The 15,698-nt window shown below is 44.0% G+C and overlaps 1 protein-coding gene across 2 annotated transcripts in view; it reads left to right on the forward strand.

Moving 5' to 3' along the window:
* The first annotated feature begins 2,871 nt into the window (after positions 1–2,871).
* The window catches only part of GABBR2 (gamma-aminobutyric acid type B receptor subunit 2), an 844,982-nt gene continuing 832,155 nt past the window's right edge, over positions 2,872–15,698 (forward strand). For both annotated transcript variants that reach the window (XM_084618280.1, XM_084618281.1), the window contains exon 1: positions 2,872–3,255. In XM_084618280.1, coding sequence (XP_084474406.1) covers positions 2,956–3,255 — 300 coding nt within the window. In that variant the 5' untranslated portion in view covers positions 2,872–2,955. The remainder of the gene's footprint in view (positions 3,256–15,698) is intronic.

Raw genomic sequence — 15,698 nt, forward strand, 5'->3', positions numbered from 1 at the left:
TGCAGGGTTTAGGATCTGTGTGCACACGCACACGCGCACAGCTTAGAGGGAACAGTGGTGGTGATATGAGGTGAAACTGGTAAACTGGGATGTGCTGCTTCTTTGGCAGCAGCAGACTGAATACTGAGAGTGTCCACAGGGCCAGGGGCTGGACACTTGAGGGAGACACTCGGAGGGCTTGAGGTTTGGAGCGTGCTTCTTGCTAACCTCTACACTGACAGCTGGGCCTGTGAGGCCTAGAGAGGAGTGTTTGTATTGTCTGTGGTTGGTACAGTTGGGAAGCTCACCCACAGCAGGCATAGACAAGGCTTCCTCGTGCTAAGGGCAGGTAATAGCGAGGTGCCTCACAACCCTGGGTACCTCTAAGAAGCATCACAAGGGGTCCAGAAAAAGGCCTCCAAGAATGATTCAAAGTCAGAAAAACCTGCCTTACAGTGACATTCTCAAGAAGCTCAATCAATTTTGTTTATCAGACAGGTTACAAAGTGCATAATGATGTGATCAAGTATCTAGATGGAGAAGATTTCTGTCAGCAAGAGCTCCTTTATTTAGCAGACAAAGGCAGTGACTGGAAACTGAAGCTAGACAAATTCTAACTGAAAATAAGATGCACATTTTTAACAGAGTAGTAAACCATTGGAACAACTTTCCAAGAGATGGGATGGAATCTCCATTATTTGAAGTCTTCAGATTAAGATCAGATATCTTTCTAAAAGATATACTTGTGCCAAAAGTACTCCTCATTCTTTCTGCTGATACAGACTGACACAGCTACCACTCTGAAAAGATATACTGTTTCTCAACCAGAAGTTATAGGCTGGATGCAGGAATTACTGGGCAAAATTATACGGCCTGTGTTATGCAGGAGGTCAGGCTAGATGATTATAAGGCTCCCTTCTGGCTTTAAAATTATTGATCTATCAATGTAATTTCCTGTTATTCGAATTTATCACAACAATAGCACCAGTACATATGTGATATAAGTAAGATTTATTGGCCAATGCTAACATCTTGCTTAAGAGAAAAGATGTGGAACCTGTAATGAGATCCCTGGTGATTTTAGGAAAAGAATTAGTATTTATAAAAAGGGAGGAGTCTGAAGCATTTCGTTGTACATAGCTCAGTGTTCTCTGATCACTCCCTGTGTGGTTAACCTCCAGTGCTAAAGAAACAAAGACAGACCTACATTGCTGCCTGGACTCTCTTTGTGGTTTGAGTTAAAGCCTCCCTGTTGAGGGACTTTGCAATATATAGTCAGGGGAGGAGACTGTGTACAGTGTCCCTCTGTTCCACAGGGGAAAATGTGCCTGTGTGAGAGTGGTATGAGATAGTGTGTACAGGCCCGATCAAGTGTGCAGTATGTGTGCAGGTGGGAGATATGTGGAGGTGAGTGTGGGCTGGAGAGTGTTTGCATGGTTTGAATGAATGCCTACAGTATGTACAGGGCCCATATTCTCTGAGGCACAATGGGGCCAAATTCTATGGCAACAACCTCTAAACTCCACGGAGACAACGCTAAATTCTGCTGAAACATTCATTTATTTAGTGGCAGCTGCAAGCAGGGAGACAAAAGGGAATTTGTAGGGCACCAGGCTACAGAAAAATGGTGAATTCCATGGCCTCTTGAAAAATACCAAATTCTACAGGGGCAGAATACATATGGCCCGGAGTATCGCGTGGGCGGGCACTCCAGGTGTTAGGCAGGGGGCTGGTTGCATATTTGTGTGGGATGGAGGGAAGTCCGCGAGGTGGGGTGTGTTTGAGGCTGTGTGCTTAGTGTGTCTGTGGATTTGTGGGCTAGTGTGTGCTCAGTATGTGTGGGGAGGGGTGTATGGGGTGGGATGGGCTTGCATAGTGACTGTAAGGGTGTGGAGAGTGTTTTGATCCTAGAATGGGGCAATGGGAAGGGTAGTTCTTGCCAGCTGATTACAAACATTTTTCCGTGGAGGGGGCTAATATATGCGGAGCTGTACTAATCACCCAGGCAGACAACATACCAGTCATGGCATGTAATGACCTGTTTGTGCTTCCACAGATCTCCTTCTAATCCAAAAGTCGGACTGAAAATGGAGCCCTTCCATGGAAAAGCCTCGACACACCGAACACCCCCGCGTTTCCAGATGTCCCTCTATGGTCGCAGCGCAGCCTTCTACCTGGAGACATCTCGGATTCACAGGCACTGAGTGCAGCTGCCAGGAGCGAGCCCCCCGCCCCCAAGCACTCGCTCGCTCTCTCTCCTATAGGCTGGTGGAGGTGCCCAAACCCGCATCTCCTGACGCCGCTGTCTCCTCCTCGGCAGCGATTCCGTGCGGCGGGAAGAAGCCCGGTGACAACAATCCCAAGCAGCGGCGGCGGGCGGCGGCGGCGTGGATGCAGCGGCGGGGCCGCCTGGCTGGGATTCCCGGAGGAAAGCGGGAGACTGTCCCTTCCCGCCTCTCCCGTCCGGCGAGCCGCGGGGCGCGGGCCGCGGGGGGGCGAGCGGCTGCCGGCGGCTTCAGGGGAATGCGGCACTAGCGTCTCCCCCAGACCCCGCAGGCACAGCCGCGGCACCGCGTCCCTGCTCCGCCGCCCGGCCGCCGGAGGGGGCTTCTCTCCGCAGCCTTCCCTTTCGCCGCGCCTCGGCTCCGCGATGGAGGCTGCCGCCCCCCGCGCGCCGGAGCGGGGCTGCGCGGGCCGGCTGCGGCGCTGAGTGCAAGGGGAGGCAGGTCCTCTCCGGCCGCTGCGGGCTGGGGGGCTCTCTCCGCGCCTTGCCGCGGCCGGCTGCGGCGGGCGGACCTGGGGAGGAGGAGGCGCCATTGCCAGGAGGATTATTGCCGGGGGTGCCGGTGCAGAGCGGGCAGCAGACCCCGGCGTCGCCCGCGCCCATCCCCGCCGCCCTTTGCCTGGCCGGGGGAAGCGGCCACCCAGCGATGCGCCCGGCGTGAGGGAGCCCGTGCCCCCGCCGCCGCCCGCAGCATGCCGCCCTCCCCGAAGAGACCCCGCGCGGCCGCGGCCGCCGCCTGCCCTGCCATGCTGCTGCTGCTCCTGTGCTTGGGCTGGGCGCGGGGACACTCCCGGGGGGCGGCCGGGCTGGCCCCCAACGCCACCACGCCGATCTCCATCATGGGCTTGATGCCGCTCAGCCAGTCGGAGGAGGACCAGAAGAGCAAGATCGGCCGGGGCGTGCTGCCCGCCGTGCAGCTGGCCATGGATCAGATCCGCAACGAGTCCCTGCTCAACCCCTACTCGCTGGACCTCCGGCTCTATGACACCGAGGTAGGGATGCTGTTCTCCGGCGGCAGCCTCTCAGTGCCAGCCCGCTGCCCCCTCCCCCGCGCCTGCCTGGGGTGTGCAGGGGAGGTGCCCCGGGAAGTCCGGGGGATGCGGCAGGCGCTGGGAGCGGGAAGGGCATTCCCCCTCCCCCACACCTCCCAGAGCCCCGGACCTTGGGGCATCCGGACAGGTTGATGCGCAGCTGATTGCTCTCCCCACTTGGCCTGACCCGCGAGCTCTGCTCCGGGCGTCAGCCTTGTGTGTCAACATGGAGTGCAAACACCCGACAGATGTTGAGGGCTGCAAATGGTGTTTTGCCATGGAGCCAGACTCCGGCGAGATAGCCCAGGGTGCAGTGGTGGAGAAGCAGGCAGCGGGGCGGACGGGCCATATTGTGCTCTCAGTGACACCGGGGCACGGCCGGACTAGCTCAGCGGGCATCAATGGGCTTGCTCCGCATTTTGTAGCGGTGTCGCTGAGAGCAGAATGCGGCCGATACCACCTCTGCTGGCTTGTTGGGGAAGACAGGGGGCACGGTGACTAGGTGGGAGCTGGGCCGGGCAGGTGTCTAGGTTGCTAGGTTGTCTGGTAGCTTGGGTTTGCTTCCCTTCTTCTTGACATAAGCTTGTAGAAGGATGGGTTTAGTTGATGATTTCTACGTTAAGAACCGCAGGCTGTCTCTCTTTCCCAGCGCGGTTTCGATTTATTAAGCAACAGATGCACGTCAATGACCTTCTTTCTTTCTTTTCTCCTCCCCCCCCTCCCCCAATGAGCCTGCCCTGCGATCCGGATTTATAAAATGCAGCATTTGGATTTGAGTGGCAATTGATGTAGCTGAAGGAAGCTCTGTGAGGAGGTGGGAAAAGGAGCTTGTGGGTTTTGTCACATTTCAGCTTTAGCTTCCATGGCCTGAGCAGGCAGGGACGTCCTTCCAGAGGTGTGTTTGGAGGGTGAATGCAAAGTAAGGATGTGAATACATCTTCGTCTTCTAGTTCTCGCAGATTTATTCAGCGTAAGCATTACCCTGTTTGATGTAGAGATCTATGTCTCCTTGTCCTCACTACCCCATTTGTTACGATTAATAGGTTATGTAGTGGTATCAATTGCGTGTGGTGCGCGCTCTCTCACACACACATACCCCCGTTAAGGAATGCAGGCGAATTTCAGAGGTGACAGCATGAATACAGTGTTGTGAAATCAAAGCAGCGGATGTTCACAAAGAGTTAAATTTGCAGTTTCTCCGTGTTGTGTGTATGCCACATATAATTCCTGTAAAGCCCTATGTTTCAGATCTGTTTCTTTGAGGCTGGAGGAGGGCATTGGGCCGGAAACGATGTCAGATCTGGTACAAAGAAAAGGAGGACTTGTGGCACCTTAGAGACTAACAAATTTATTTGAGCATGTAGCGTATGCTCAGATAAATTTGTTAGTCTCTAAGGTGCCACAAGTCCTCCCTTTCTTTTTGCGGATACAGACTAACACGGCTGCTACTCTGAAACCTGAGATTTGGTACAGGAATTTCTCATTCTCTTTAATTGTATGGAGGGATATGGGGTTTGGAAAAGTATTTTTTGCTGAATTACACTTGCTTTTCGTCACAACTTTAATAAACGTGTGTTTGCAGCGAATAAATGCTGATTCAATGTTGAACCTTTCCTGAAGATGGCAGTCATTTCTTGTGTAATTCTAGTGTCTGATATCCATTTCCAAGACAAACCTGGTAAAGCAATTGACTATTGAACATCTTCCCTGTCCTAATCTGTTTTAAGAAAAACCTTTCTTTTCTCCTACTCTGTCCCCAAAATCTGATGGAAATAAACCGAGATCATCAAGGAGAGGCTGCTTTCATTGTAATATGTCTATTTAGGGAATCTCTTATTCTGTAGCTCCTGCTTTTTATTTACATAAAACTATATTATCTTTAGCATAGTAATTTTTCAAATCTCTTCAAGGGGAAATGCATATAATTGAAGACACAAATGCTAAGCAAACATTCTAAGGCAGCATTTTTTTGTATTAATGCAGTATGTTGAAATAGAATACAGACATGATGAGCCAAAGGTAGTCATTAGTTGTCCTTAGAAAATGAATGCCAGTGAACTGTGAAATGATAATGAAAGGGATTATGGGTTTTTTTCTGAATGACAATACCTGATTTTATATAAGCACAATATTTGTCAGAAATACTCACAATTTTACTAATTCATTCTTCTCTACATATCCTATTTAAACTGATAACTCCTAAAGATGGGATTATTACAAAAAATGTGTAAAGAAAAGAAAATAGGCAAACTTGGACAAGATTTCCCCTTTACATATAAGGATCCAATAATAGTCAATAAGCAGCTACACTTTTAATTAAACCTCAAAACATTTGTCTAGTATATGTATGTTATTTATTAGCACAGAATTTTCTTTCTGAACTAGAAAGCTAACACTGAAAGTATTTAGAAAACCAGTTCTATTTCTCAATGGGTTAAATAACAGTCTTGTTAAAAAACTCCACTTTTACTATTTAACGCTCCAGAGAAATTAAGAAATAGGGTCCTGTCATAAACCTGGTATCTAGCTTTGAATTCCCCTTGATTGTTAATAGCAATGGCCGGGGGAAATACTGGATATCAGCTAGCCCTCAATGATCATAGGATGTTAATTCATCTTAATGTATAGGAGAGTTCATATACAATCCTCTAATGGCTACAGTGTAAAAAAAGTGCAGATTTGATTTTGAGAATGGCTGTGCTTGTTTTAATTGATACACTTTTCTTAGGTCCTTCAATTAGTGAAGATAGAATGAGGTTATCTATAGAATTAATTGGGAATGTAATAAATTGACACATGTACCATGTGAACAGGTTAACATTATTTTCATTTTATTAAAATATAAATTGTCTTTTCCGTGCTTAGAAAATGCTTAGCATATTTTGAACAGTACTGTATGCTTAACAGTAACAATTAAATAACTTAGCACTTGTGAAAGGTACCAGAATGACAGCACCTGAAAAAAAGTTGTCGGTCTATCCTCTAAATTTTAGTTATGCCAATGCAGGCTTCTTGATACTACTCAGCTGCTGTCTTAACTCTAATGTGGACAAAACGTGGGTAATAGTGTAGTTAAATTACCAGGCCCACTCAGTCCTTGCCCAGCTGCTGAGATTGACAAAAATATGTGGCCTGTTGGTTAGAGCAGGAGACCTACATTCCATTCATGACATAATCACTGACCAGGGAGTGTGCATCTCTTTTAGGACATTACAGTTGCATTCTTACAGATACAGAGCCATCATCATCTCCTAAAGGGGAAACAGAACATTGAATTCAGGGCTTGATAGCAAGTGAAAGAATCTGATTTTTTAATATATTGAGATATACTATAAGTGCATTTATAATATTGAAGTCTACATATGGTAATGCTTTGGAATCTTAAACATTTTTTATTGTTTTTTTTACAAAATCCCCCTTGAGACAACTTTGTTTAAGTATGGAAATATATTGTATTTTTTTACAAAGTTGTAATGAAAAGCCCATGAAAAATAATTAAATTAATTCAAGTTGGATTGACTTATACAGTTTAAAGCATTTATATATTGAGATATTTTTCTGGCAAGTTAAATGAGTATTGTTAATTTACTGCTTGTGATTTCTGTAATATATAAAAATACGTTTACTGTAAATCCAATTATTTATATTCAAGTCATTGCCAGGCACTTTCTCAATTAGGCCACAGTTCAGGAAAGCAGTGAGTAGTTTCATGTTATAACTTTAGGCATATGATTAACCCCACTCCTCTTAAGCAAAGCACTTAAATATGTCAAAGGTAAGCACATGCGTAAGTCCTTTGCCGAAGTGGGGCACAGGCTAGATGGGGCTGTGTACTATATTTTCTCAGGAAAATGTGATCAAGCAAATTTATGAAAATGCAAAGGTTTGTTTCAAGGGAAATCAAAAGCCTGATCCTGCTCCAATTTAATGTTCCAATTCTGCAAACACTTATGCATGTGTTTAACTTTATGCACATGAGTACTACTACAACTGCTCATGTGAATAACATTAAGTACAAGTGTAAGTATTTGTAGGATTGAGGATTAAGTCAGTGACCAAACTCTCATTGAGTTTTCAATACACTTTGAATAAGACCCTTCTTGACCATGCTAGATTTTGTTGTTTATGTTGTTTTAGAAATGTAGGGCCAAGTAAAGCGAGCTACTGAGTATCTTCTGCTCTCTAGGAGCCTGTCTACTGATCCAAAGTCTACTGACTTTAAAGGGCTTTGGATCTGGTTTTAGGAGTTGAGGAAACTTGACAAGTCTCAGTATTGGACCAATAACTAAGGTGTATTTCTTCTTTTTTTCTCCCTTTGGTTATACATTCATTCAGGTACTAGAGTAGAACTTAATTTTGTAGGAAATAAACAACCCTAACATAAAGGAACTGAGCAGTGTGACAGAGAATGTGGTATGTCACTAATATTTGTTCCATAGCAAGTGAAAGTTGGTAAGAGGGATTATAGGGAGAGATTTTTCAAAGTCACAGATGGGAGTCAGGCACCCAACTTCCACTGATTTTTCAATGGGAGTTGGGTGCCTACCTGCCCTTTGTGCTTTTGAACATAGCCCCTTAATGAGGAATATACTTTCTGTCTCTTGGAACCCCAGTACACAAAATGGCACAGACAGACTGCAAGTTTATGAAGCCTCAACACCTATAGCCAAAAATAATGGATGTACAAGTCAGAATTCAATCATCTTGTCTTTTGAAGGTCAAAATTACTTAAAACAGGATTTGGAGCCAAGAAGGTGGGGGATTGTTTCAGAACTAGGGGGGATTATTATCAGAAAGAGGGAACAATAACATTGTACAGAGGTCTGAGATAATTTCACTTTCTCCAGATACTACACTTAATCTACCAGTACTTTGTAGAACTTCTGATGTAACTCACCCTGTTATGGTAGTGTTCTTTAACATGAATTGAATCACCAATCAAAGATTTGGAAAACAGCTCTTGGCACAGCAGGCAGATCATTGCAACACAGAAAGGAGAATGTCTCATGCTGTTGGTCCAAGAGTATCTAAGAGAATAGCTGAATTTCTAAGAATATAATGCATTTTCCCTCTCTTATTCTGTAACTAAGCAGAGAGTACCTTATCTAAACTATTTTATGAACAATTAAAATCTAGATATTTTCTGCAAATATCTTTCTGTTTTATTAAAATTTTCTTTCTATTTTCAATACATTGTTTAATTTTAAGAAGCCTATATCAGTCATAGATTGGTTTTGGTAACTTGTCACAGGCCAGTCCAAACAGAGCAAATCCTTTTAACCTCAAAAGAGAGGTAGTTAAAAAGGAAAAGGTGTCTGGATCCTTATCTCCATTCAGGAGTCTCAATCAAAAGGGGACAGACAAAAGTGTTCTCTCCCATCATGTTTCATAAAGGGCTGCAGTCAGGAGAATACAAGGGAGAAGCCTAAGGACAAGAAAGGAGATGTGAGCTGAAGGTGAAATTGACAAGCATTTTTTCTATGTCCTCATACTAACATAGATTACACTCAGCACTAAAGATGGGGTGTTATTGGGTACACATCACACCTAGGAGAGCACAACCATTACATTGTAAATGTTAAATAGCAGTTTACACTTTCTGATATAGGTATTTACTGCAGAGTCCTATATATTAAACTACAGTTACACTTAAGTTGCAATGTGCATGAATAATTGTGAATAGCAGTGTTATTTTGGCAAAAATTAGAGCACATTTTTGGCGCTTAGCAGTAATAATAAATATACTTTGATTTTGAAAAGTAGTCTGTGGCCTGTTCGGCTATCTTTTGATGTCACTCCAATAGAGACATAATGCTAAGGCTTCTCCTAGCTACCACACTACCTCTGGGATGTCTCTCTCTGTCTTTCTCCCTCAGGATTTTCCAAACATAAGATCACTTAATAGTTAATTGGCTGCTCTAATTTTCTACTTGCTTTTCCACTGGTGTTCAGGTGAGGGAGAGGAAAGGAGAGAGATGGGCAGCACTCCTTATTTAGGTATAAATCCCTGACTTACAGAAGGTGCATCCCTAAGTTTCTCTGCCAACATGCACACAGACAGCATAACATTCTCTGGCACATGCCTGTTAGATTTCATATGAGCCTCAGGGCTCATCATTCTATGTAAGGTGACATCGCAGGCTTGACTTCTTCTGTAGTATAAAGTTATTCTATCCTATGAATACATCAAGAAAGGAGCTTCAAATAATGATGAAGGGGGGAGGAATTGCTATTTCTGGGCTTGATAAACAAAAGCAGAATTCCTCCATGTGTGAACAAAAAAAATGGGGTGAAATCCTGTGGATAACAGAATATTCGCTATAAAAAGGGTAGGGTGGGGAGCTGCAATGGAAATATTTTATTAAATCTCCTAGGGCTTGTCTGCCTGCAGAAGTTGCACTGATACAACTTAAATTGATTTAACTGAATAGACACAAACAGCATCACATTTCAAGACTTGTAACCACACAGCACCACCAATGATTTCAGCATGATGGAGAGTTTGAGAAGGTATTCCAGAGTCCCTTGCATTACTTCCAAGATCACTGCATTGTGGCCAATTTTTAGGGCATATTACGGAATTTCTATTGGCATTTGAGGGAATTCTGAAAGCATCCATCATTTGTTGGAATTCAGTTGGTGCCAATGCAATTCTGAACTGCAGAACTCCTCTTTATTACTATGGAGAAGCTGCAGCACTGTTTCTGAAGTGCTGACTAGAGGAATCTGCAGGTGGAGGGAGTTGCCAGAGGAGAACCCATCCTTTGATGCCACTCAGCCATTCCTGTTGAATTTATTCGTGGAGCAGCTGCACTCAGCAGAGTGGCATGTTTGGGGCCACCCAATAAGCACTTCATTATGGGACTGGATCTTTGTGAAACCTGGAATGACCAGCAGTGGCTCCCGAACTTCAGAATGTGGAAGACCACATTCCTGGAGCTGTGTGTCAAGCTTACCTTAACCCGGCAGTGCCAGAACAACAGAATGAGAGGGCAAAATCTGAATTTTTTGAGTTTTTGGAATTTACTGCTACGTGCAATGAATACCTTTCATGTACTAAGAGTACTTGTGGCACCCTAGAGACTAACAAAGTACTGCTTTTCTTTTTGCAGATACAGACTAACACGGCTGCTACTCTGAAACCTTTCATGTACTAGTAATCCTACAAAATAGTAAAATATTCTGAAAATCTAAGAAGCCAGATATGCTGTGGGCCTGATTCTTGGACCCAGCAAAGCTGCACATAACTTGAGGTGAGGTTGATGTTTGCATCACCTTTGCGGTTCCTCAGTTCTGGGTCTGGCAGAGCACTAGATTGGCTCCTGGAGTAAGTTAGAGCAGCCTCAGGGTTGCTCTTATTTATGCCCCTCTGCCTGTGTTCCAAAGGGCTCTTCTGGCAATCTGGGATGTCTGGAATATAGCTTCAGTCATATTTCTGTGCTCCTTGCCATTTCCCCTATGTTGTCTGCAAGGGGGATGTTACAGAGCCTCTTTGCCACCCAGAGACTCCTTCCATGCAAAGGGAATTTCCAGTTGGTAAGATCTGCTGGGTTTGCAGCCCCTTGGAACCACTAGAGTAATGCAAAGGGACCACAGTGGAATGCAGAATTGGGTCCTGTGGGAGACTTGGCCTCCACCTTCAAGTGATGTAATAAGCGCTAATCCACAATCCCAAATCTGGGGTTGATAGGGAGAGGCTTCGGGCATGTGAATATCTGTCATTTTGACTTTAAGATATTAGTTTTGGGTTGTTTTTAAGCTTTCCCATCTGTCAGGTTTGATTACTAATTGGTAAAGAACTATTACCAAATGCTAGAAATGAAATCTAACAAAATTTGAAGGTAATGTCCTCTCCCCCAGCCAAATGTAATTTTAATAAAAATCTTATGATGTCAGGGTTAGATCACATAGACTGTTAAAATTGTTGTCAGGCTGGTACTAGAAATTTTAGATTCTTCTGCAAAGACTCTGTACCATTCCTAACTTATTAATAGATTTTAAGGTCAGAAGGTATTATTTTGATTATCTAACCAGATCTCGTGCACAACACAGGACATACATTTTACTCAGAGATTCCTGCACCTAGCCCTAAGTGTGAACTACACCAGCGGTTCTCAAACTTTAGCAACCCGAGAACCCCCATTTTGATTTAAAACTTTTTGCGGTTCCCCAAGCTGGCTTCCAATTTTCCCCAGGGGTGTCCTGCCCCCACTCCACCCCTTCCCTCAAGGCCCCACCCCACCTCTTTCCACCTGCACTTCTCTCCTGCCCCTCCTCTTCCCTGCCTCTTTCTGCCCCCTTCCCCAAGTGCGCCCCGTCCCCGCTCCTCCTCCTCCCTCCCAGCGCCTCCTGCCTGCTGCTGAACCGCTGTTCTGCAACATGCAGGAAGCACTGGGAGGGAGGGGGAGGAGTTGACCAGAGGGGCCGGCGGCCCCAGACATGACTCGCGGACCCCCTGGAATACCCTCGTGGATCCTCAAGGGACCTCGGACTGGACCCTTGGAGAACTGCTGAACGAGACCACTGATTAATTATCACCACTGTTAAGAATTTTTATTTTATTTCCATTTTGAACTTCGCTGGCTTTAGCTTCTAGCCACTGTATCTTATAGTGACTTTATGTGGTAGATCAATGTTTGTCAATTTTTCCATACTGAGATCTCCCTAGAACTCCCTCCCATCTAGCTGGGATGTAGTTACCTCATTCCACCTAAGTATCATGTTACATCTTTTAGACACAGCATCAAATTGAAAGCTCATGTTAAGCCAGTTATCTACCATGATACCCCAACTCCTTTTCAGAATCTCTGCTTTCCAGAAGACAGTCCCTCCATCATGTAAATTTGGCCTCCATTCTTTGGGACGCCGTGTGGGGCTACCCTGAGAACTCCCCATCCCCCGTGTGGGGCTGGTCCAAGCCACTTGCCGGAGCCCTGCCCCCCACTCGCCGTGCAGGGCTGATGTCGCTTCTCACCTGAGCCGTGCCTGCCCCCCACTTGAGCCCTGCCTCCCCACTGCACAGGGCTGGCGTTGCCGCTCAACCCCCATCCACATTCCGCCGCACATCACCTTTTTTTTGGACAGAAGTGGGCATTTGTCCCATTTGCTCTTGCCAACTGATCAAGTTGGGAAGAGCAAACAGGATAAATGCCCACTTTTGTCAAAAAAGTCGAGATGGCCAGGACAGGGCTTAAAAAAGGGACTGTCTCGGTCAAAACAGGCGTACGGTCACCCTACCTTGCATTTGGCTGTATTAAAACATATTGTTGATTGTGCTGAGTTGACAAGCAATCCATATCACTCTGTATTAGTGAGCTATATCCATGTCCTTATTTACCACTTCACCAATCTTTGCATCATCTGTCACTTTTATCAGCAACAATTTTGTATTTTCTTAAAGATTATTGATAAAAATATTGAATAGTGTTGGGCCAAGAACCAGGACCGCACTAGAAATACCCCCACGCATTGTAGAGTCACCGTTAACATTTCCAATATATCAATTATTTACTTTTAATCAATTTAAAGTGTGCCATATTGATCTTGAATAGTGCCAGTTTTTCAGTCAGAATGCCATGTAGTACTAGATAGAATGTTTTACAAAAGCCCAAGTATATTATATCAGCACATTTATCCAGACTTGTGATATCAGGTTTACTTGAGAAGACCTATTTTTTATGAAACCATGTGGATTGTTGTTAATTAATAGACTCACTGCTTGCGGCAGTCCCCTGCATTTTTACCAGGTTGGCTAAAGCACCAGATACTGTGAGCCTAATTCATCATTGCCCTGCAGCACCTTTTTAATATCATAGCTTTACTTATCATACCATTTCCCTCACAAAATGGTATCCCTCCAGTATCTTTAGCCAGGGGATATTGGCCTGACTCTTTTCTGTTTTCTCCCAAATCATTTCCCATTATAGTTCCTGTGTTGGTTACACAAGGCAGGTTCCAGTTTCCTCTACAGTTTCACTGATCTACAAAATTCCTGTAAAGGAAGGTATACACAATAAGCCTCTTTGAAACCAGGTTGCATCCTTCTCCCTCAGGGAAATGTAGTAAAAGGCTGCTTTTGGGATGTTAATTAACTTCCTTTCCACTGTTTACTGTACCTGCCCTAGCAGACAATTTAGTGTTTGCCTAATAAAGAGCTAATACTCAGTAGATATTTTTCTTTACAATTTCAACTCTATATGAAATGTGACTCTTTGACAGATTAAAACTCAAGTTACACAACATGGAAGTAATTTGTATATTTTTCAAACATTATCAGTTTCAGGTATATTTACTCACATGTACTTTCAATGTTACCAGTGGAAAATGTATTAAATACACACAATAATATTACTACTCTGCACTCATATATGGCCTTCCTCATAGGATCATACAGTGCTTTAGAAACACTAATGATTTCAATCTCACAAGAGCTCTGTGAGTCTGGGGAAGTGTGGGTATTGTTACTTACAGAAGGCAGAGGGCCCAACTCTCTCTCTTTCTCTTCCCCATCCAGAGAATTTTAAATGAGAATCAATTGCATGGTCCAGAGGCAGGGGAGGGAGGGCCAAGGCTGACCCACATAGGATAAGTACTTACCCCAAATCACACAGCAAGTCAATAGCACATCCAGGGATAATATTCAAAATGCCTGACTCCCAGTCCTGCGCTTTAACAACCACTATCATACATTCCTTCTCCACCACTGAGATGCTGCATTTTACTGCTTTACCAACAGAAATACCAGTAGAAATCAGGGAGTTAGCAAGAGACAGAAAGGACCTATGGAATGTAGCAAAACATGCAGGATAGGGACTGATACAGGTCCAAACATCTAGTTTAGTCACTTCAGTCTGACTTGTTACATGATTTAGGGTTTGTGTACATGGGGAAATTGACCAGAATAGCTATTGCAGAATGAACTATTCCACAATAGCTATTCTAGAAAAGCTGCCATGTGGACATTGTTATTCTGCCTTTTTCTGATTTAGTTTATTCCACTTTGGAAGTCTCTTAAAATAAACCAGAAAAAGAGGGAGTTATTCCAGAATGGCTATTGCACTTTGCATTCACACTCTACTGTGCCTTATTCCAGAGAATCTTTCTTGTGTAGACAGTTCCTTAGGCTGCTAAATAAATGGTCAGATTTTCAAAAGTGCTAAGTAATATACACCTCCTCTTGACATCAGTGGGAGCTGCTGGGTAATCAACATTTGTAAAAGTCAGTAAAGTTATTTAGGAGCAAGATGGCACTATGAGCAGCAGACAGAAATGCAATTTATAATTAAGAACAAATGCATTCACAGTTTCTTACCTTAAATTTTTAAATTGCTTGACTTAACTAAATCAGTATAGTATCTTTCTAAATCAAAGTCCTTCAAATAAAAAGTCCTTTGAAACTATTGCACATTATTTTACTTTCACAAGATACTAGATGCAGGGATCTTTATAGATCAGGCATACTTTAATTTCATAATTAACATATACGTTTTAGGCATAGTATTATTAGGTAATTATTTCCATAGCCTATGCTGATAGAAGTGACTTTTATGACTGTAGCAAAAATATTGTTTTGTAAGAGTCCTATGTCCCTAGAGCCTTATTACTCAGTATACAAACCACAGGCCACTGGTGACTTGCAATCATGTTTTCTGCAGCTTTCACTTTGATCCCGCTCTACTCCACTGATTGCATCCTAGAGATGAAAAAGTCTATGGCCAATCATTCATAGATTTTAGAACCAGAAGGGGCATCGAGTTTGACCTTCTGCGTAACACAGGATAAATGAAATAGATTGAGTTTACTTAGTGTCTCATTCTATGGCAGGTTTTCCAGACCTTGAATCATTCTTGTAGATCTTTTTGGAAGCCTTTCTAGTTTGTCAACACCCTTTTCAAAGTGTGGATACCAGAACTGGATACACTATGTTAGTAATGGTCTCACTAATGCCATTTACAATGGTAATATCACCTTTCTACTTCAATCCTGTTGCTCAGCAGGGAGGAGATGAGATAGACCCTTGTGCCACCTGTTAGGAGGCAACAGAAGCTGTGTGTGCAGCAAAAACAGATTCTTCTGCTTTCTTCAGATGAAGCTCTCTGGACTACAAGCAGGCCAAATTGCTCTGGGTAGTAGTGTGGAAAGTAAATCCTTAGAGGAGCATTACACCAGCTGTCAGCTGCTTCTCAGTTGAACAGCTGGCTCCTGAAAAGCTGAGGCACACACAGAACAGAGCTGTGCAGGAGTGGCTTAATCTTGGTAGTGTCTCCTCTCCTGTCATGGGAGGAAGATGTATCTTGGTGTGACAATCGGAGTTACCATCAAAAATAAATCATATTAGAGTCAAATAGATAATAAGGGCTTCAAAGAACCTGTGAGTATGCCATACCCTGATTAAAACAAGCAAT

The sequence above is a fragment of the Lepidochelys olivacea genome (genome assembly GCF_965140295.1).
Source record: "Lepidochelys olivacea isolate rLepOli2 genome assembly, chromosome: 2".
Lineage (NCBI taxonomy): Eukaryota > Metazoa > Chordata > Testudines > Cheloniidae > Lepidochelys > Lepidochelys olivacea.